Source organism: Hypomesus nipponensis, chromosome 1, assembly GCF_054491055.1.
Source record: "Hypomesus nipponensis isolate SF chromosome 1, ASM5449105v1, whole genome shotgun sequence".
Classification (NCBI taxonomy): domain Eukaryota; kingdom Metazoa; phylum Chordata; class Actinopteri; order Osmeriformes; family Osmeridae; genus Hypomesus; species Hypomesus nipponensis.
In genome coordinates this window covers 19,828,193-19,852,201 of record NC_140361.1, presented here as the reverse complement: position 1 = coordinate 19,852,201, position 24,009 = coordinate 19,828,193, and the positions used below count along the sequence as shown (strand labels likewise).

The 24,009-nt window shown below is 41.2% G+C and overlaps 1 protein-coding gene across 2 annotated transcripts in view; it reads left to right on the top strand.

Moving 5' to 3' along the window:
• abcb7 (ATP-binding cassette, sub-family B (MDR/TAP), member 7) overlaps positions 1 to 24,009 on the top strand; it is a 90,660-nt gene that overhangs the window by 1,332 nt on the left and 65,319 nt on the right. For both annotated transcript variants that reach the window (XM_084697403.1, XM_084697405.1), the window contains exons 3-11: positions 1,011 to 1,088; positions 1,910 to 2,029; positions 3,156 to 3,288; positions 6,173 to 6,441; positions 7,099 to 7,187; positions 7,414 to 7,501; positions 15,873 to 16,047; positions 16,303 to 16,460; positions 20,361 to 20,524. In XM_084697403.1, the coding sequence (XP_084553529.1) occupies positions 1,011 to 1,088; positions 1,910 to 2,029; positions 3,156 to 3,288; positions 6,173 to 6,441; positions 7,099 to 7,187; positions 7,414 to 7,501; positions 15,873 to 16,047; positions 16,303 to 16,460; positions 20,361 to 20,524 (1,274 nt within the window). The remainder of the gene's footprint in view (positions 1 to 1,010; positions 1,089 to 1,909; positions 2,030 to 3,155; positions 3,289 to 6,172; positions 6,442 to 7,098; positions 7,188 to 7,413; positions 7,502 to 15,872; positions 16,048 to 16,302; positions 16,461 to 20,360; positions 20,525 to 24,009) is intronic.

Genomic DNA, 24,009 nt, shown 5'->3' with positions numbered 1-24,009 from the left:
GCATGGATGGTAACGGTACATATCACAATATTTTATTTTTACGGCATTTCTAGTCCATTTGTTTGAATAGAATGCAATCCGCACTTGGACGGATTTGGATGAGGTATGGCAGGTGTGTAGCATGAGTTGAATTTTTCCAACTTTTGCAGTGCTTTGCACAAAAGATTAGCTATATGTAGCTTTCAACGTTTGTGGGATCACAAAAAAACTTTAGTTTAATATTTGTAGTGAGCTAGCTATAACAAATTATTACATGGCTGAATACTCTATTCTGTTGGCCTACAATAAAAATGTCACAATTCTAACCAACCTTGCTTGCGTGGCTAATCTTCCATGCTGCATTGTTGACGTCTGTAAACCTTGGAAGCTGTGTCATACAAGAAAAAAAACGATAAAGCCAGAAAACGATGCTCTACGTCAGAAATGCTGTTGAGGGTGCAAACATTGTTTGCGTAGATTGATTGCTATTAGCGCTAAAGTTCCGTATTGTATTTTTATACTGTGCCTGTTGTGAATGGGCCTATGACAAATCACATTTCTGGAAGGCTCTGCCGTGGTTAGATCGGTATAGTTAAAGTCTATATTGTAGGCCAAATTCATACCGGTATATTTCTATACCGTTCATACTGATCAACACTAGTCTTATTTTTTTTATGATTGCGATGTCTTTAAAACATGTCATCAAAAAGTCATAGCAAGAAAACATTGTTTTTTGGTCTTGATCGTTATTTTACCCCAGTCTCTAACACAACCCTCCATTGTTCTGAATATCAAATTGGTAAATACATTTTTCCCCCCAAAAAACACAAAAAAGAAAAACAATGGATTCGCTAATATTGGATTACATTACAGACATCCATGTCTGTGTTTACATGCCTTCCCTAAATTAATGTAGTCTATTAAAACTGTGATGACTTTTAATTCAGTTAGGTTTGAGCCCAAGTTCATGGCCCTGACAGTGCTACTGTGTCATAAATATACCTACATTGCATGCTTTTTATTTGTCTCAGCATTTGCAGGTCACAGAGAAGCGAACATGTTGGCATGGACATGCAGGGGGAGGGCTAAATGCAGATCCCAAAAATGTGGTAATTATGCAAACATATATCAATTAATAGTTAAATAAAAGTAGCTAGCTGTATATAAAGCTAGTATTGGTGTTTAAATGCAGAATGTTGGAAAACGAAATACAGATATTAGTAATCATATGAATGTCTTATTATTGTTACTTTTTTCAGGCAGTACTGCGTCACTTATAACATGATGACAGTAGATTACATTTGTTGGCTTTGTTTTGTGTGTCTTGTGGAGGTGCCATGTGGCATTGCTGTAGCGCCGTGATACCATATTGGCTGGATTAGAAGCATTACGCCCTGGTCTCAGAGACAGCCCAGTGGCAGGTGGCCGGTTAAACCCAGACAACCATGTTTGCCCCAGTGGGGGAAGCCCCTCAACGGGGGTGACAGCCCAGATTCCTCTTGGGAGCTGTTGTGCCTGGCAGCATCTTTGAGTCAACCTGGAGACTGAGCTGGTTTTGCAGCTCACCAACCTCCCAGGGGACCAAAGCTGACATTTGCCATTTCATGTGGATGTCGAAAGACCAGCTTGCTACAGCGTCTGTGTGTGGTTTTCCCCAAATTAAAGAGAATAAACAAATAAACTATGGAAGAACTGACAATCATTAAATGTCTATGAAATGTCAATATTGTTGTACAATCAACTGTAGTATCTAATGAGGCATACACAATTAGAGTAATTAACCTGAACCTGAATTTCTTACTTGACAAACAAAGATTTACCTTTTTTACTTCTTTCCTTTAATCTCATATTTATATAACAACAAAAATATTAAACAAAGAAACAAAAGTCTTAAAACTATCTTAAATTGTTGTCTTTGTTCCGTGTTTAGCTGAAGGAGGTGAACTCAGCCACTATCTTGTCTGCCATGCTGTCCTATGTGTGGCCCAAGGACAGACCAGACCTTAGGACTCGGGTCGTCATTTCCCTGGGCCTGCTAGTTGGAGCTAAGGTAAGCTAGAACAGCACACAACAATCGCACAACAGCCCACACAGTGCAAACAACCCACTCGAAAGTCTGACTGGAGCCTGGGTAGGCTAGGGTAGGCTAGGACAGCAGACACATCGCTCACACTGTAGCATGTCAAGGCAATTATACCTCATTACACAAGTTACTATAGTTAAAATGGCTACTATTAATTAGCTTCTACTGTTACGTATGTTTGATCGTATATCAAATATAGCTTAAAAGCTACCGGCAGAAAAATACATTTAATCAAAATAAGACCTTTACACATTTGTACATAAACATGAGTACGCATATTGTTTCTGTCCCAGTCATAATCCTGTGTTTATTATCCATGTTACTAGATCCTTAACTACACCCCTATATAAGGCACACATTTACAGCTTCCAAATAGTCATATTCTGATCCTAATCAGCATAATGTCTCAGATCTTCAGAGGATCTGCAGAAAGATGTAGTGCAAGTCGTCCAAAATCACTATTACTCCTCATATAAGATCCACAGGTTTTAACGAAGTGCAGTTAGATACATAGAATATCTCAAAGTATAACTGAATAGGCAACCCTTCTTTGTGAATTGAGGGCAGGTCAATGTGTTGGGGTGTATGGATTTATGATTTATTTTGGGCCACAGGTTATTCTGTTGTCCTGTTCGGTTTTTGAGGTGGCAGAGTGACTGGTGTTATCTTTGCTTTCATGGGCCTCATTGTCTAGTAACTGTAAAGGGAGATGAGGAAGCTACATAGAACGGCACCCGTTATTACACATTCAGCCCTAGAGATTTAATGGTTACATTCAATATTCCTCTTTACTGTAGGCTATATGTGCCTCAATTTGAAGTTTGACGAGAATGGTGTTCAACTGAAATTGCGCTTGAATACAAAAATTGCTGTACTCTCAGACTTTTTTGTGTATGTCGGTCCTTGTCTCACACAGCTGTCTCTGCACTTTTAACTAGTCCTAATAACCATCTCTGGCTCCAGAACAACACACACACAATGCCATAATACACACCAATACACAACCTAGAAGCACACAATGGTACACAACAGAACCCAAAACACTTACTCATTTACTCACTTACACTCTCTTGATATCTTTCCCTTTCTCCAGATGACCAACATTATGGTTCCCTTCATGCTTAAGTATGCAGTAGATGAGCTCAACCAGATGTCGGGACACATGTTGAACCTGAGTGACGCGCCAAGCACTGTGGCTACCATGGCAACAGCCGTGCTGATTGGCTGTGAGTCCCAGACTGTGTGTCTGTTTGTCTGTATGGGCAGGTGGCACGTTCATAGAAGTGAATCAAGGGGACTTCATATTTCATATTTTACAAATGACCTTTCTCAACACATCAGTGCTGCTCTGCTTCTCCAGTCCTCCACTCTATTATTTACTTCCTTTTTGTCAGGAGTTGAGTTAACTTCTAATCCAGGTGGGCTGCCTGGGCTGACTTCATCCAGCCATTCAAACCCGACCACATACGCTTTGCTGCAGCACACTTTTTTTTTCTTTTTTTTTACCAGATAAATCCAGTAGGATGGGGAGTCTTAACAAAACCCTGCACTGCCTCCAGCCATTTAAAATGAGAGCACTTACAGTGAGGGAAGAACCATTAGCATTTTAATCAGTGAAATAGGTATTTGACTGCATCTCAATCAGAAAGATTTCTGGCTCCCAGGTGTCTTTAGACATTTACATTTATTCATTTAGCAGACGCTTTTATTCAAAGCGACTTCCAAGAGAGAGCTTTACAAAGTGCATAGGTCACTGATAATAACAACAAGATAGCCCCAAGCATTGCGGGTAGCTAAAACAAGAAGCACACATTGTGAACAACCAAAAAGTGAAGTGCCAAAGGGAAGAACCATAAGAGCATGTAGTTAAGCAAGTTACAATTAAACAACATGAATGCAAGTGTACCTGTAGAAAAGCAAGCAACAGTAAAAAAAATAAAAAATTGATTAACTCAAATAGAATATTTCACAGCGAATACAACAGTTTAAATCAGTTACCACTAACCAACAAGAGCAACAAGTCTCTAAGCAAGAGTCATTGTGATCCTTGAGGAAACTAGCATTGGGTTCAGCAAACCATTCCTAAGTACCGCTGTACTCCCGGAACAAGTGTGTCTTGAGCCTTCTCTTGAAGGTGGAGAGACAGTCTGTGCCTCTGATGGTATATACAGGTAACAAACTGATATACAGGTAACAAACTGAGATTAGGAGCACTACCTTTTAAGAGTGTGCTCCTAATCTCATCTCGTTACCTGCATAAAAGACACCTGTCCACAGAAGCAAGCAGTCAATCAGATTCCAAACTCTCCACCATGGCTAAGACCAAAAAGCTGTCCAAGGATGGAGGGACAAGATTGTAGACCTACACAAGGCTGGAATAAGCAACAAGACCATCGCCAAGTACAACTGGCCCCAGCTTTGCCCCACAAGGTCTAGAACAGGGTTCTCCAATCCTGGTCCTCGAGGGCCGCTGTCCTACATGTTTTAGATGGTTCCCTGCTCCAGGACACCTGATTCAAATGAATGGTCATTACCCAGCTTCCACAGAGCTTGATAACAACCCATTCATTTTAAACAGGTGTGCTGGAGCAAGGAAACAACCAAAAACATGCAGGACAGCGGCCCTCGAGGACCAGGATTGGAGAAACCTGGTCTAGAACCTCCCCTAGCTGCATTGCTAATCAAGAGTCTTTTCATTAAGTTTCAACTTACTTAAATGTAACCCTGGATGTTAGTTGTTCCCACTTGCAAGGTCCACAAGCAATATCTGACTTGCTCTGGTGAAAAGGGGCCGTTGTCGGCATTCCGTATTTTCCACTGGGGGCCGTCAAAATTGTAGCTGTTGTTGTTTATTATTCTAGTAAAATTTCTTGCATATTACAAAAGTTAGTGTTGAAGTCACTCAATATAATAAACGACATGTTTAGGATCACAAAATACTCATAATTTGATGTGTTTACCTAAGCTTCCAGTTCAGTTGTGGGCGCATCATGTAGGGCTGAACGATTAATTGCATTTGCGATAATATCACAATGTGACAAAACAAGATTTTATAATCGCAAAGGCTGCAATTTTACTTTGGTGCACGACACGTTGCACTTTACCTTGACTGTACGATGGCCTCAGGCTCAACATAACTTGACACTACAGACACTTTGCCAATTTTGCCATGAAAAAAATGTTGCGCAGTGTCAAGTATTGTGCAAAACCTGCCTGGCTAATGTTGCTACCTCACGGGGCAACACCAGCAACCTAATTTCTCCCTAAAAAACACCACAAAGCCATGAACGATGCATAGCTAAAATGCTGAACACCAGTGTGTCAAATAAGCCAAATAACACCCGAGAGGATCACTGATCAAAATGTTTCAAAGCCTAACTCCATATTCATGTACGAAATTACTCAAGCAGTAACAGCGTTCATCACGAAAGATATGATGCCCCTCAGTGATACACATACAGTAGGATCACTATGGCTGTCAGTGCCATTATGTTTCTGTTAGGCTACTGGCTGAATCAGAAATGTTCAGACAGTGTTTCTTTTAAGATTTAACCTTTAGATGCGCGAGTTCTAAATATTTCCAACGGTCCACACAGCGCAAGTTTTTTTCTCTCTCAAACAGTAGCTAGCTAGCTTAGTTAAGTGCAACCCACATGTTATTAGCCTATGTTTAGCTTTGATTTACCATATTTTCAAAGAGGTACAGGCGGTATGTTGTCCCGAGACAACAGCCCCTTTTCAGCAGAGTGTGACAACGACAACAGCCCCTTTTCAGCAGAGTGTGATCTGCGCATTAAGCACGCACATACACTGTACTCATGAGTCAGCCATGTAATTCTCAGACAGACTGGGTTTGGTATGTAGTTCAACAAGCCCATTTGTGTATCAGATTGTGTTTCAGAAGTTCATACTGTAGCTGTATGACTGTGATTTGGCAGGGTATGATAAATATGGCAGGAGATGATAAATATGGCAATGTTAGCTGCAACTTGTGTCTTGTTAGCTACTTGTGTCCTTAGTGTCCCTCTTATTCCCGACTGTCTCTCTGAACACTACGACCTCCTCCCTATCTTTGACCTTGTCTCTCCCCCCCCCCCCCCCCCCCCCAAGACGGAGTTTCGCGGGCTGGTTCTGCCCTATTCAACGAGCTACGAAACGCTGTGTTTGGGAAAGTGGCCCAGAATTCCATCAGACGCATTGCCAAAAACGTCTTTCTGCACCTGCATAACCTTGACCTGGGCTTTCACCTGAGCCGCCAGACGGGGGCGCTGTCCAAAGCCATCGACAGAGGCACCCGCGGCATCTCCTTTGTGCTCAGCGCCCTTGTGTTTAACCTTGGGCCCACCATGTTTGAGATGGGCCTCGTCAGCGCAATTTTGGTGGGTACAGAAGGGCAACAACTACAGGCAGGAAGTGAGGTAGTCAAGGGGTATGGTATGAGTAGATGGTCAACCTGGGCTTCCATAGCACCATCCTAGTACAAAAGGCTGGAGCGGTCAGCTGTCATGGACGGCAACTCAGTACAGGTTAAGGTTAAAGTTAGTCTTAACCACAGTTAGGGTACAGAGCTGCAAACACCAATATTATTTATGGTTTCAAAAGAAAAACTGAGAGAGAAACAAGAAACAGCATCCAGCCTGTTCTCTTATGTTTATACAATGAAATGATATTCTCCAAGTCACCCCATTGTGCCAGAGGGTACAACTATTGCTTGTCAGACGGGTCAGACTTTTATGGTCTCACTGCTACTTTATTATACCAGTCAGCAAGGTAGATACTGCAAAATATATGTAATTCCAGGCCTTTTTGCCTCCTCAGCTGTCCACAGAGTGTAGTGGTGATGAGTCTCAATATGTATGAATATAGCAGACTTTATACAGAAACATTTTAGTGTTCCAATTTGGTTGTTGGACTCATTTACTGAACGGCAGTTTATTCACACTACTATACCTAGCTAATTATATCCCAAATGTATTTCCCCCTCTCTTTTTTTCTCTCCATCTTGTATTTTTGCTTACGCTCGTCTTTATCTTCAGTATTATAAGTGTGGAGGCCATTTTGCTGCGGTTACCTTGGGTACCCTAGGTGCATACACTGCATTTACAATTGCAGTCACACAGTGGAGGTAAGTTGTATTATCATTATTCTATAGTAGACTTTTAACCAGACTAGCCAAAGAATGATTTGCCTGTTTATAGGGGCTGTTTCTGCAGCTCAATCTTGCTAAATATGAACTATTGTAAATTGACATGGGAATATATAGGGGCACCAAAAGAGTAGGGTGTTCAGCAGATTCCACCTGACTTGTGCAGTAGTCATATTGTCCATCAGTCCCTTATCTTGTTTTTCAGGACTCGTTTTAGGATAGAAATGAACAAAGCTGACAATGAGGCAGGAAATGCTGCCATCGACTCCCTCCTGAACTATGAGACTGTCAAGGTGAGACTCCAATCATCCCCTTTTCTCTCCTTTCTGTTCTCTCCCCTTCATATACAATGTCAACGGTCAAGAGCTGTGTTCAAACCAAACATCAACCCTCGCTACGTTTAAACACATGCTTGTAACATGTTGTTGTGTCATTGATGTGTTTTGAAGATCTCTAACCACTGGGATGCCTAGCGGAACATTTGCACTCATCCTTGATCCTTGCCTTGGAAAATCGAAATTCAGGATCCGTTCAATGTTTAAAAAATTAAATAATAACTGATTAGATACAGATAGGAGTTTCAATCTTCTCCAAAATCAAACATTACTAAATCATTGTAAAATAAATGTAACAAATGTAATTACTCTGTCCCCTTTGTACTTTAGCAGCAGAGAGACTTAAGAGAGGCAAAAGATAGGGCTAATAAAGTTTTGATTACAAACTTAGGGACATGGACAAATGGTAAACATAATATAAAACAACTATATATAAACTTTTAAGCAATAAAACACCTTAACAATGTACTGTCTGGCACATATTGTCCCTGATCTCTTCCCTGCCTGATCCCCACTTTCAGCTCTTTCTGGACACTTCTCATCGCTATCACCTTCTCTTCTCGTTCAACAGAGCATTCAGATTGCTGCCAGTTTTATAATTATAAAAAAACGCTCGGTCTTAAAAACTCAAACATTCTGAACTTTAAATTTAAGGCCTTAAAAAGTCTTAAAAACGGGCAGATTTAAATTTCATTTAGTCATGTCTCAGAAAGGTTTTACACTCGTTCATTTCCAGAAATGCTGGCCGCAGAAAGTTATTACAAAATAGCAAAAAAGTATTGAGTCGTAGCCTACAAAGCGGACCTCTCGAGTCTTTGTTAGAAACAAAACCAGCAGAACGCTGCCCTTGGAACGTTAGTTCGGAGTGTTGTAGTTCTTTCTGAGGGATATTGGTGTTGGTACGTACGCGGTGATAAAACTACAAATCCCATGATAAATGCAATACCTGCCTGCAAAATACTTCTGCGTCTCCTCAGAGTTTGTTAAAGTTCGGCTACGTGTGGAAAATGGGAAAGTGTACTTTCAGCGAGACATTGCTCGCTGCAATCTTTGCCCCAAAAATATTCAATTAGGTTACTAATGTAATTGCTTTATCTGTACATGAAATGTATGCTTTTTCAATGACTGAATTCATTGAAATAAAATAAAAAATCAGATTTGTATTTATTTAAATACGTTTTTAGTAATGTGTCGTGTAGGTCTTAAATTTAAATCTTTATGGTCTTAAAAAGGTCTTAAATTAGACTTACTGAAACCTGCAAGAACCTTGTTAATAATGCATATTCTGATGGCATTTGCAGTGCTCGTGTCTTGACATAGTTGAACTCAGTTATTATTGAGTTTTTATAGATTTGAGCATACAGGGAATGTCCTGTAAGGTCAGAGGGTGTTTGGTCGAGGGGAAAGTGGGACCATCTCCCACCCTCTCATTAGCATTTTTGAAAACTTTTTTTCTGCTTATTATATGCAAAATACAGTTACATGATTGTTTTATGATTTTAGTTTCATGGAGATTCCAAGGATGTTTATCTTGCGGGAAGGCATATGAGCGACAACATTGGGCCTCGTTCTCGAAAATTCTTTCCGAAGTTTCTTCTGAAATGTTTCTTACGGGCTTCGGAAAAACAATTCATGAACGCTTGAAAATGTGTTCCTACGCAGCAGAAGTTTTCTGAGCTGTGCTCCCTGGGAAGAGTTTTCTTAAGTTGAAAGCGCGCCCTCGTGCTCCTGAATTGCATACATACACATTTTTACATTACATTTAGTCATTTAGCAGACGCTCTTATCCAGAGCGACTTACAGTAAGTACAGGGACATTCCCCCCGAAGCAAGTATGGTGAAGTGCCTTGCCCAAGGACACAACGTCATTTGGCACAGTCGGGAATCGAACTGGCAACCTTCTGATTACAAGCCCGATTCCCTCATTGCTCAGCCACATGACTCCCTACACGCCTGGACAGCTCCTTATAAGGGCACGCAACAGCAGTGACGTGTGCATTCAGAATCGACACAATTAGGAAAGCAACAGGAATGCAAGTCATGTCCAAGCAAAAAGCAACCGGTGCACAGGTGCATCGTTGCAACATCATACCAGTAAGATGAGCAGTGGAATTGTTCTCCACTGGATCTAACAGTGTGCACTAGGGCTGTCCCCTCGTAGTCGACTTGTCCAGTGGTTCTCAAACTTTTAACACCCCGTACCACCTCAGAAAATGTGACTCTCCAAGCACCACCATTATGACCAACGTTAATATACAGTAGCGTATACCCAGGCCTATTGGGCTTCAGACAAACTTTTTTTACTAGAGCACAGTAGCCCCTGACTGATTTTTTTTTGGCGCACAAGCAGAAAATTAGGGGTACACCTTATATTGACCTGCAATGTAGAGAGGGTACAATTTCTAGGGAAATTGTGGGGTGTGCTTGCGTCGGTTGCAGATGTGTCCGTTTTCTTCTTTTTTTTTTTACTTACATTTATACAACTGATATACAGTGACGCACCACACAAACTTGAGTTTAAATACATTTAATGTGACATTACATACTGTACATGCAAGTCTAAGCTAAATGACTTAAATGTATGATGCAGCGCTATTCGAACAGTCCTCCTATACCACGACATGATACTTGCTGATTATAACAGCACAACAACGCAAATACAGGCAGGGATACAGTAGCTAACAACGCTAATGCTAAATAAGTATTTAGCTGCTCGGCTCCATGAGAAGGGCTTGTGAGACTGCTCACCAAAAGAACGAAGGGAAACCCACTGGTTTGGCAGATTAAGACATAAGTTCGTAGGAACAAAGCGAAAAAAAGCCTAAACTTTCCAAGACTTTTAGCTAGGTTTATAGGTACCTAGCAAAAAATAGCCTCAACTCTCCAAGACTTTAAGCTACGGTACTAATACTGAGGGCTCACGGATATTGCTGTACTAGGACGTCGTATCTATGCGTTGTTGCTAACGTGTGCTGACGTTGTTCACACCCAATAAATCCCAAATTTGTAGGTCGCACCTGTGTAAGTGCTTGTAAACAATGCTTGCACTGTCTCAAAACTGGTAGCAAAATGCAACCATTTGGTCGCATTCTGAAGCCCTCAGCAACACAGATCGCGCAGTAATTATCGTGGATGTTTGCATGAGCCACGACCCAAGAACCGTCAGGTAGTTGCATTTATTTTTGAAATAAAAATATTATAGGGAAAGCAAAACTTTGAAAAATTACATTTCAATGATATCATGGTTAAGGTATTTAAATATTTCCAAGATTCCTCCGCGTACCACTAGAAGGGGGTACGCGTACCATAGTTTAAGAACCACTGGACTAGTCGATTTTCTGGTCGATATGGTCGACTAATATTTTTGTAATCGAGCTGCCATATGGCAGTGTGAGATCTGATTCCTGCTTGTCATCATTGCTGAATTAACAAAATGTTCTACAGAAAGAAAGAAAAAGTGTTACTGTTTACCCTTTCGTTAATCTGCGCTTTGTTTTGTTTTGGTATTTTGCACACGGCACGAGCACAATTAGCTGCAGAACTACAAACTCTGCCATAGCCAACTTTGTCTGTGTTATTAGTCAAAATGGCAAAGAAATCTGTGGTATGGCAGCATTTCATTAAAGTACATTTACAAAGTACTGTGTGACTCAAAAAACGTTGAATGCAAACTCTGCCAACAACGGTTTATTTTTCATAGTTCAACGTCAAATGTGATGTAGCCTACCACCTGAAAAACGTAAGTTGGTCTAGCCCTAATTCGCTCATGCTAACGCGCTGGGTTGAAAAATAAATGTCTATTATAAGAATCACATCCAAATCGAATGACGTTATCTTCTCCGGCCAAGACAACAAAATCTTTCTCTGTTGCAACGTTCCCCACTCAGCTTCTACGTAAGTTTGCATGCTGCAAGTTTTCAGGCAGTGATAAGCGCGCTCTGATGATTTGCATGTTAAACAAACAATATTTTTAATTTGTAATACATTGTAAGAGATACTAAATACCATCGGCATTTGGTTACAACAGGACTGGTGATACGAGTCTTATTATTAGTAGGCTATTAGCGGCTGAATCTGCAATATCCAGCAGCCATTGAGTCAGATTGCGAAAATGTTTGTACGTTTTTTTTTTAAGCGTTTCAAAGTTCGATAAGTCGATTTTCAGACGTTTTAGTCGAGTCTTGGTTGACCAAAGAAAATCTTAGTCAGGAACAGCTCTAGTGTACACACTAAGCAAGGTTAATTATTATAATTATTTAAATCGAGGATGTCTGTTATGGCAAGCTAGCCTGACGTTGTCATACTCATAATTCTAGTCAGAATATGAGTCTGAAAACTCTCCGTTGGGCTGTGACTATGGGGCGTGTTTCAACCGAACTTGTAAAACAAATGCCTCTTCGCTCAATTGGTTAGACCTACAACTAATCAGAGCAACGTAATATGTTGTTTGTTGAAAACAAATTCAAGGGCTCTTTCGTGACGTTGTTGATTACGTTACTGTTGATCATCTGTCCATCATCGTATAAAGCCCGCCCTGGCAATTTCATTGGTCCGCCCAGATCCTGGTTTTATGTAGTTGTTCCCAATACGAGACCCTCCAGACCCAACTTCCCGACCACATTTTTTTGTGGGCTGGGAGAAGTTGGGCTGGCAGCCAGGCTAATGGCAAACCGTTTTATAATTTAACCAATGAATTCTTGATATCCAAAATTCGAATTCTTGATATCCAAAATTCGAATTCTTGATATCCAAAATACAATTCTTGATATCCAAAATTCAAATTCTTGATATCCAAAATTCGAATTCTTGATATCCAAAATGCAATTCTTGACATCCAAAATTCAAATTCTTGATATCAAGAATATCAGTGCAATTAAGCCCAGATTGCACTGTTTTATCGTTGATTAATGCCATATAAACAAACCCATCCATCTGGTGCATCTTGTTTTGCTTGATCATCCAGAGTTTCACCAACCTATTTAAGGAGTCAGATGGCTGAGCGGTTAGGAAATCAGGCTAGTAATCTTAACGTTGCCAATTCGATTCTCGGCCGTGCAAAAATGACGTTGTGTCCTTGGGCAAGGCACTTCACCCAACTTGCCTCAGGGGGAATGTCCCTGTACTTACTGTAACTCGCTCTGGATAAGAGCGTCTGCTAAATGACTAAATGTAAATGTACATTTAGAGTCAACCTGTGGAAAATCCAAAAAATCAAATTTATTGGGCTTGGATTGGAAAGGCACACAGTGTTTCCCACAGATTAGAAAGCAATTTGTGGGGGTTGGTCGGCCCGTGTCTGACCTGGGAGGGGGGTGGGGGTGGGGGGGGGTCCATGTCAGACCAGAGGGGTGGCAGGGGGGTGGGGGTCCATGTCAGACAGGGGGGTGGATACCCGCAACGTTTTGGGGCCATCTTGTTGTTATTTTCAGTGACCTATGCACTTTGTAAAGCTCTCTCTTGGAAGTCGCTTTGGATAAAAGTGTCTGCTAAATGAATACATAAATGTAAATAAAATGATAGATCCTCCCAAATCGTAACATTTTTCAAAATTATGTCAAAAAATCTTAAATATACACCAGATTATTCTAATAAAGTCAGGCTAACTTCCACAACCTTTCAATTTTCAATCAAGTTTTAAACAAAACTCAAATAAATTACTCATCTTTGAAAATGGCATTAAATCCATGTTAATATTAATAACTTTGTCAAAATTGTGTGCCTGTTTGTGCACATGCTGAAGATTTTCCGCACTGTAAATTTGCACTGTCAATTCTGTTTTTTAATAAAGGGTTGGAAATTAATGCTTTTTTGTTTGTTTTTATCCGGTCCATCGATTAATCGGAAAAAGAATCGACAGATTAATCGTTTATTAAAATAATCGTTAGTTGCCCTGCTCCTGCTCACTTGATTCAAATTTATGTTCGTTATACCAACCCATTCATTTGAATCAGGTGTGTTGCGGCCCCTGAGGACCAGGATTCGACACCCCTGGTCTAAGGAATCTAGAGGAGAGTGCTGAAAATTATCTGCAACAGTGAGGGTCTTGAAGAACATCATAAATGATCTAACCCTAACTGAGTTTTTAAAATAAAATGAAAAAGTGAATGGGGTTAAAAAAGTACAATCATCTTTGTCTTACTATCCAAAAGCCCTTCATTAGATACAGATACGGTTTGTGGTACAGCTGCAGTATGTGATCGGCTATGTCGTTGTTACCCTTATTGTCTCTGATGTTATGAATGTTTTTGTTGTGTTATTTTGGAACATCTGTGTCAGTGCAGCTGGATTTAGCATCAAGCCTTGGAGAGTGTGCTGCATATGTAATAAGATATTGCCACTCAGATATCTGTTCCATTTTCACTAAGGGGCTTGTTCAGAACCTGAGCCCTATTCCTCTCACTATCTCTTTCTTGTTTGCTTTCTCTCTCCTCTTTTTTTCTCTAGTTCTCCTTCCTTCTAGTTCTCTTTCCTTCTTTTCTGGTCTACCGGTGATCCACCCTCTGTTTGTTTTTTTCCTCCCTGTATTTGGGAAAAGTCAATCAACTTCTCGTTTACATTGAGGGAAATAAACTTGACCAGATGAATCCTAGTTACATAAATATAATATTATGTATATTATAATTTCTATATATATAATTTCTGTGGTTGTTGTTACTGTTTTTAAAGGTTCCATGGTATGCTGATTTTGAATGATTTTATATAGGCCTTAGTGGTCCCCAAATACTGTATCTGAAGTCTCTTTCCCAAAATTCAGCCTTGGTGCAGAATTTCAACTACTATGAGCAGTCCCACAATGAGCTTTCCTTAGGACGTGCCATTTCTGTGTCTGTAGCTTTAAATGTTATTTGGAGGAGAGAGGCAGAGCTAACTGCCATGCTTCGGTCGTTTGCAAGCCATGATGTCTCAAGGAAAAAACGATGTCGTGCCCGCACGGTCGTAGCTCATTTTCTCATTGGCGGGCCAAATTCTCTGGGCGGGCAAAGCCGTGAAAAGAGGGGGTAACATTTCCCCTTATGACGACATAAGGGGAAAATTCCAAAAAGGCGCATTTGAGCTTTAATTTTCTCAAATGCCGAGTAGGATACCCAGGGCTTGGTTTGCACCTATCGCAATTTCTAGCCATTGGGGGACCATAGGCAGGCTAGGGGAACTCATATTAATGTTAAAAAAAACTCAGTGATCATGCCATGGGAGCTTTTAGATAAACGATGAAATGCTTTTCAGCGTGTGCGTACAAGCATTTGAGATGCAAATACATTTCCAGGGTGACTGGTGTGTCTACTCAGTAGATTTCGGCTCTGTGTTTTGATCAGCTGCTGGCCTGCAGATGACCATGCTATCTTATTCGAATACATTGACCATCCTATGTGTAATAATTACGTCTGTCAAGCGATTAAAATATTTAATCGGCGATTAATCGCATTATTTCATATGATTAATCGCAAAATTATTCAATCCATTTAATCTGTTAAAATTATACCCCAATAAATGATAAAAATAAAATAAAAACATTCAAAGGGTGTAGGCCTACTTAAAAACTTCAAATAGGCCTAACTGGATGGTAATGTCCATATAACAAATTCAGAACACAACTTAAATTGTCAGGAAGTTTTATTCACTCACGATCTACTGCTGTAGGCCTATGATAAACCATCATCCATAAAATTAGACTTGTTCTGGAATACAAAATACATTTAAGACATATTATCTCATAGCCTACTACAATATCCTACTCCATAATATTAAAATCTCACTCAAACATAATTCAGATACTTTAGTAACCACAGATTCATTGACCTTAATATTGAACAATACAGTTTCTATGTTGTTGAACCCAGTCAGCAGCTTGCTTCTTTTGCGAGTGTTGTCTGTCATATATTACCGGAGCGAAAGCTGCTGCTGCTACCGCTAACGCTGCTGTTGCTGCTAGCTGTGTGCTTTGCTTGCATGTGATAGTTTAGGCTGGAAGTACTCCGGTGAAAACTAAACTCAGCCTGACAATCAGTACACACAACCGTAGTTTTGTCAACCGAGCCGTCTCGCAACTTTTTAAAATGGAACTTCCCATCTAAAAGCCCTCTCTCCATCATTCAGCTACCGTCGGCAGTCAAAGTCATGTGACGACAGGTGATTCCCAGGGTCAAAAAGAAACCTTCGTTAATGGCACTTTTTTTTGTCGCGTTAGTGATATTGCGCTAACGCATTAACTTTGACAGCCCTAGTAATAATACTTAGGTGATTTAGGCTAGTTAACTGATTTAATTTTCTATTTTCTTTCCTTCTGTCCCTATCCCCCTGTCTCTGTCATCAATCCTTGTCTCTCCTCTAGTATTTCAACAATGAGAAGTATGAAGCCGAGAGGTACGATGGCTATCTGAAGACTTATGAGTCATCCTCCTTGAAGACCACCTCTACTCTGGCCATGCTTAACTTTGGGCAGAGTGCCATCTTTAGTGTAGGACTCACTGCCATCATGGTGCTGGCAAGTAAAGGAATCATGGCCGGTGAGTTACAGGATGATAAGGGGGTTTGTAAGGTTATTGAAACCCTTGTAGAACTACACACTTTAGAATCATTTTAGAGATATGTTATTGACAGGCTACTTTTGGAACCAGCTTTGATGTGGAAGTATCCAGACTGCAGCCCAGTTTAATTGAGGTTTCTCACCATTTCTCCCCATTTTGTCACACCAAGCATGTGGGCATGGTTGGCACTATTTGAAGTTGTTCTGTTGATAGTTTTCTGTATATTTATTGCAGGTACAATGACGGTGGGGGACCTAGTAATGGTGAATGGGCTACTCTTCCAGCTGTCCTTGCCTCTCAACTTCTTGGGCACAGTCTACAGAGAGACCAGACAGGCCCTCATAGACATGAACACACTCTTCACACTGCTCAGTTTGGACACCAAGATTAAGGTAATGTAATGGAGGTTGGAGGACTGGAGGATTAGGGGCTTGATGACTGGAAGGTTAGTCCTGGGGCAGGGACTGGGTTTTGGCTAGCAGAGGGCTAGAGGGTGGGGAGGAGAAACTGTATGGTATCGACAGGTGAGTGTGACTTGATGGCCAATGTCAGTGATCTGATGAAGATTGAAAAGAGAAGGGGTCTTAGGACAGATCGCTATGAAACTCATGTAGCAAGGGGTGAGGTTAGGTGCTGAAGTGGACATTTTATGTAGGACCTACCAATCGGGTAAGAACTGAACCAGGAGAAACCGGTTCCAGAGATGTCCATTCTAGCCGTCATGGAAATGAGAAGCTGGTGGTTGACCATGTTGAATGCTGCAGATAGGTTCAGGAGTTTTACAATGGATGAGAGATTGTAGGCTCTAGATGTGTTGGACATCAGTCACTGCCAGGAGGGCTGTCTCTGTATACAGATGTTCCTCATTTAATTGGAGGGTTCTGGTGGTACACGATGATGCAAGATTCACATTTATCCATTTAGCAGACACTTTTATCCAAAGTGACTTCCAAGAGAGAGCTTTACAAAAATAAGTGCATAGGTCAATGATCATAAACAGCGAGATGGCCCTAAAATCATTGCGAGTAGCCAAAACATGAACATACATTGTGATAAGCAAATAAGTGCCAATAGAAAGAAACACAAGGGCATGTGTGTTAAACAAATTAGAAATTAAACATGAACCTCAAAAGTGCAAGAGTGTACCTGTAGGAAAGCAAGCAACAATAATATAATTTACAGTGAGTACAAGTAGTTAACTCAGTTACAAATAACCAACAAGTGCAACAAGTCCCTCAATAAGTGTCATTGTGTTCCTGGAGGAAATAAACTAACATTGGATCCTACAAATCTTTCTTAAGTACCGTTGTACTCCCAGAACAAGTGCGTTTTTAGCCTTTTCTTGAAGGTGGGGAGACGGTCAGTATCTCTGATTGAGGTGGGGAGATGATTCCACCATTGAAAGTACAGACAGGAGAAGAGCTTGGATTGGAAGCGGGCGCTCTGGAGAGGTGGGGACCACCACACGATTGTTAAAAGACGACCAAAGGTGGCGTGGGGGTGTAAGGCTGGAGGGAGAGACTGGATGTAGGCAGGTGCAGTGCCGTTCACCGCTCAGAAGGTCAGTACCAGGGTCTGATACAGGCCATGATAGGTAGCCAGTGAAGGGAGATGAGCGGGGTAACATGGGAGCGTCTGGGTAGGTTGAAGACCAGGCGGACTGCTGCGTTCTGAATCCTCTGGAGCGGGCGGGTTGTGCATGCTGGAAGACCGGTGAGAAGCGAGTTGCAGTTGTTCAACTTGGAGAGAAGTGTTTGGACTAGCTGCTGGGTGGAACGCTCAGACAGGTATCTCCTGATCTTCCGGATTTTGTAGAGGGTGAATCTACACGAGCGGAAGACTGCAGCAATGTGGGCCGTGAGGCAGAGCTTGTCATCCATGGTAACCCCAAGGTTCCTGGCAGAGCATGAAGGGGTCACCGTCGCAGATCCCAGGGTGATTTAGAGATTGTGGGAGATGGAGGGTTTGGCTGGGATGATGAGAAGTTCCGTTTTGGTGAGGTTCAGCTGAAGGTGGTGCTTGGTCATCCAGGCGAGGACGTCTGTGAGGCAGGCTTTGATTCTAGCTGAGATCCCCGGATCAGTCGGGGGGATCGACAGGTACAGCTGTGTGTCGTCAGCGTAGCATTGGTAGGAGAAGCCATTGGAGGTGATGATTGGTCCAAGTGAGGTGGTGTACAGGGAGAAGAGGAGGGGTCCAAGGACAGAGCCTTGTGGGACACCAGTGGAGAGCTAGCGGGGGGCTGACACTTTGTCTCTCCAGGAGACCTGGTAGGATCTTCCCGACAGGTAGGATGTGATCCACTGAAGTGCAGTGCCAGAGATGCCCTTCTCAGAAAGTCTAGCGAGCAGAATCTGATGGTTGACTGTATCAAATACTGCAGACCTTGAAGCAGCTCTGGCAGACTGGAGGGCACTTTCTGTGGAGTGGCCAATCTTCAAGCCTGATTGGTTGGGGTCTCGTAGGTTGTTCCGAGAGAGAAAGTTTGACAGTTGGTTACATACAGCATGTTCAATTTTTTTTTGAAAAGAAGAGTAGCAGTGATACTGGTCTGTAGTTCTGGAGTTGGAGGACGGCAGGGTTAAGGGAGGTTTTTGAGTAGAGGGGTAACCCAGGCCTGTTTGAATCGGATGAGAAGGTACCAGAAGTAAGAAGAGTTAAGGACATGGAGAAGAAAAGTTATGGGAGAGATAGATTAGAAGAGAGCAGAAAAGGATTTAAGGAGGGAGTGATACTTATCAAGGTCCAGACCGTCTTTGGACTTGCGCCATCTCCTCTTAGCTGCCCGAAGGGTGGACCGTTCTTCACGATTAACATCTGTAAGCCACGGGCAGAAGGGAGAAGATCGTGCAGACCTGGTTGACAGGGGACACAGAGAGTCAAGTGATGCAGTTAATGTGGTTAACAGGGTGTTGGTGGCAGTGTTACTGGGGTGGGACGAGTACTGTTCAATGGGAGGCAGGGAGGCTGTTACAATAGAGGAGAAATGGGAGGGGGATAGGGAGCGGAGGTTGCGGAAAGTTACGAGGGGAGGGTAGGTAGGAGGAGTTGGGGGGAGAGAGACAGAGAATTGGAAAAAGTAGTGATCTGAAATGTGCAGTGAGGTTACAGAGGTTAAGTCAGTGATACAGTTACGTGTCAGGATGAGGTCTAGCTGTTTGCCTGCCTTGTGGGTTGCCGGTGTGCTCAGCAGCGTCAGGTCAAAGGAGGTCAGGAGAGACAAGAGGTCGACAGCCTGCGTTCCTTGGAGGTGGATGTTTAAGTCCCCAAGGATTATCAGCGGGGTACCATCATCCGGCAGGACGCTGAGGAGCATGTCCAGCTCCTCCACAAAGTCGGCTTGCGGTCCTGGTGGGCGATAAAGTGGTTTTCGTGGCAATAATAATCAGTCAACAGCTTTGCATCTGGTTTTCAGTAATATAGCATATGCTAAAAAAGGTGATTAAGAGGTTCATTTTCAATCATATAAATCCATAATCATTACCCATCTTTATAATTACAACAGTGTGATATTTTTTCCCACAACAATGGCTTTCTATTATGAATGTGCTATACTTGAGTGAGAACGTGCAGACGGAGTGTCTGTCATGACACCATAGACCCGCAAGTCAATGTTGAGAGTAATTTGTCTGTCAGGGATTGTAGCATACAGTTTTTACTTTTTTAATACCAAATTAACAAAACTATCTAGCATTCCCAAAATATGGAAGAGGTGTTTAAAATTATACAAATGTTCGTGGGTCGAAATAGGATGGCTCACTCTTAAAGCCATTAATAAAAATGATTGCTTATCATTACTATTCAAGTAATAGCTGAAAAAAAATAATACAATGTTTGATCATTCTTAGGCTAGGGAAGTCATATATTGCAAATCTGTTCATGGATGACAATTAATTGTTTGGTGATTTATAGTTGTAGTGAATCATTTGTAAGATGAACTATATTCATCTATTCAGCTAATATTGTTTTAATAACCAATTATCAGAAATTGTCTGTGAACTATTTCTATGTAAATTAAAATCAACATTCAGCTTTTTGACCCAATGTCCAATTAGGGCAAAGGTTCACCTTTCAGTATGACAACAGCCCAAAGCATACAGCTAAGACAATAGTGTTCGACTCCAATGCGGGACCAGTAAAATAATGGAGCATGTGTGTCTGCACCCTTCATAATACAACAGGAATTATAGCTATACTCGACGCTTGATGAAACACCTTGCATTCAACACTCAACACTATTAAAGCAAGCCTACAAAGTGCTAACACTTATTCAATCCTGTTGTGCATTCCAGGAAAGGGAGCTGGCTCCGCCCCTGCTGGTAACACCCCAGGAAGCCACCATCAGGTTTGAGGATGTCTACTTCGAGTACATGGAGGGCCAGAAGGTCCTAAATGGGGTGTCTTTTGAGGTGCCTGCCGGAAAGAAGGTGGCTATTGTGGGGGGCAGTGGCTCAGGGTAGGTGTATTCGACTGACTTTTTCTTTACATGTGGAAGGCATGGAATTGGATGATTGCAGTACAGACATACTTTGTTATTCAGAAATTAATCAATATCTAACCTTGCTGGAAAGCCATGAAAGTACTTCCAGTACTTTTCTATTATGTAAATACCTTTTAAATTGTTGGTAACCAAAGTTTTCTGAATATAAGTGTATCAGCAGATACCATCACAAATTGCATTCTATTGCTAGTATGGAATGTTCAAATCATTGTCTGTTTTTCATGCAAAGCAGTTATGAAATTATGAAGGTAGATTGATGTTTTGTTAAGACAGGCTCATCCACAATGTCGACCTGTCTCTGGCACTTGGCAAGTGTGTGGTCAAAAATTTTATGCAAATACATTGCATCCCTCAAGTATTCACAGCGCCTTACTTTTTCCACATTTTGTTACGTTTACAGCCTTATTCCAAAATTGATTTAATTATTTTTTTACCTCAAAATTCCACACACAATACCCCATAATTAAAAAGTGACAAAGGTTTGTTTAATTGGGGGCCAAGCAGCAAAGCTGCGAAGCCACCTATTGTGTTTCTACCTTTTCTTTTGTATTACGCTTCTTCTCCCATTGGAGTCTATTGCAGCCCCAAGAATGGAAAAATCAAATTTGGTTTAGAATTTTGAAACCGTGATACAGCCAATTAAAATCAGCAGCAAAGCCACCAAATGGGAAGATGGGTCATATCTCAGCAACTCTTTGAGAAATCAACACCAAACTTGGTACCTGGACTCAGAACCCTCTTCTGAGGATGTTTAAAGGGGTGATTGACTGGGTTTTTGGGGTATTTCAAACTGTTCCTTAAGGTCTCCAAACAGGGTATGTAACATTGGTTGGGCTGAAAATGGCCCGGGTGCTGTTACATGCCCCCTGGTGCTTTCTGTGAAATTGTCCCGGGAAAAAAATGCCAGGTTTTCTCCTTTTATGGTATGCTCATATATAGATGAGCTGCGCGCTGATTGGTTGGTTTTCAACGAGTGAAGCTGCGGAGCAAAAAACACAACACGGCCAACAGCACTCACTGAAACATGAAGGTGGAGACTTGAAATAAAAACATGCAAATAAATCTATTGTGTCTACACAACACTATTTTCAACAGACTGACTAGAGGCCTGTTCCATAAAGCAAATTTACCAAAAAAGCCAGACTTATGTCAGTTAGTCAGACTCATTTCTAGTTCATTCGGTTCCATAAAGCTAGCTCAACGTAGTTTGAACACTGTTACTATGGCAACTTTGACTGCGAAACTAGTCTGGTCAGGGGCAGGCTAACTGTCAGGCTTAGCCATAGACTTATATATTAATAGACACAGCTAGATTTTTCTTCCAAGATGGCTCTTTTTGCTTTGTGTTTTTAGTTTGACTGCTTTAGTATTGTCGGATTAAAGAAACTGTAAACTTGAATATCTGGCTCTGTCGTTGTTCTAGCTCGGCAAAGCAAGCTAAATTAAGCCTACATATGTTACAATTATAATGATAACTAGAGAGGGTACAGTTTCTGGGGAAATTGTAGGGTGCTCGCTTGCCAGGTGGGTCCGTCCCTTAATATATAAGTCTATGGTCCGTCCCCTTAAATTTTTCCCTTCTAGTGATATTTTCAAGCATTTAGCCTACTGCATAATTTATTAAGAACCCCCTTTGAAACAAGCTACTGTAACAATGTTGTCACTAGCAGTATTCCAGATGGAATCGCGATTCAAACAGTACCGTCTGCTAACTGAAAATATGCCCCAAAAACATAAATAAGTTTGACATTAATTTAGGAGGAAATGGCTAATTCAAAAGAAGTTTGCTACGAGCAAGCTAGCTGCTGTTGCTAGCCAAATGTCACTGAGGGGATTGTTTGAAAGCGCCACAGTGTTTCCCCTGGATTTTTTTTTAGCAGTGGGGGCAGGTCTGTCTGACCCCCCCCCCCCTTCCCCTCGGACAAAATAAAGTTCTAACCCTATATTTTGGAGTAGGTTAGTGTAATAATCTAATAACAAATGTAATATTGCATATATTTTTGTCCTATTTTCCGTAAAGCAATACAGTTAGGTTACTTAAAGTATGTTCTAAATGGCAGAAATATGCTGGCAATTAATAATTGACGTAACCACTTATTGTAAAAGGTCAGTAGCCTAGCCTATCGATCAAGGTACTCGAAAGCATGTACACTGTCGGCTTCATTTGATCTAGATAGGCTAAGCATTATTTAGAAAATAATAACAATATACCCACTATTAATTAAAACTACTTCAGCATAATAATGCACCTAAAATACAAACGTGAGCAAGGGCAGCAATCGCTATCGAATCAACAGGCATGCAATTATGCTAGCAGGGGAAGAATACAAACAACGAAAATCACCAGTTAACTTAAATTTGCAATAACTGTAGACTAATACAATAACAGGCTTTAATGAACTGAAAACATAAGTTATACGACTTACAGTTCTCAAAGACGCACACACGCAATCTCAACTGCGCTGTGAAGCGCGTGTCCTTGCTATTCTCCGACATGCACTCTAACAATCACTGCTGATAGACGGCCTGTCTTGTACAGCCCTATTTCTGATACCGTGGCGGCAGAAATTTAGCCGTGGCGGGCCGCCACGACAAAATCAACAAGGGAAACACTCCGCCAGAAATGAGTGTTTCTTTTGATATAAAGTTTAGGCTCTGGCATTGAAGACAGCGACACACCACACTAGCTTGAGTTTAAATACATTATTTAATGTGACATTACTTACTGTACATATAAGTCTTGATCTGCTTAAATGTACATGTGCTGCTAGTACACCATGGCATGATACTGGCTATGCAACAGCACATCTATGCACGTTGTATCCATGCGTCGTTGCTAACCTGTGCTGACGTGGTGACATAGGCTAGCGCCGAGTACCCTTTGTTGACTAAAGGCACTTTTTGCCACAAAAACGTTGTAACCTCCTAAACCGTTTAACGAAACATAAATAAAATACAAGTAGCGCGATCGAGACCAACACAAATATTTTGACACAGGTGTTGTCTATGTAGTCCAAGTATTGACTGATCCTTAGGGTGGCAAAAATAAATATATATATTTATTTATATATAAAAACTAGAAACGGCTGTTCCTGCGAAACAGCAGTGAGAATGCTGAAAACCTGAATGGGGATAGCTGACCATGCAAAAAAAGCTGAAAATAGTGAAAATTTTGTAGAAAGTTATAAGCTGAAGCTTCAAAGAACCTGAAAGGTATTTTTGAAAGGGTCTGGAGCTGGACAAGGGCCTAAAAATACAGAAGAGAAGAAAAATCCAAAAAGAGAAATAATTCAGAATAATTTGAAAATGTAGTAGAAAGTCATTTTATCAGGTTTCAAAAGGCCTGAATTGTATGTTAGAAAGGACTTGCAGCGAGATGAAGGCAGAAAAGTACAGAAAAGAGAAGACAAATGCAAAACAAAGTGAAACAATGCATACTA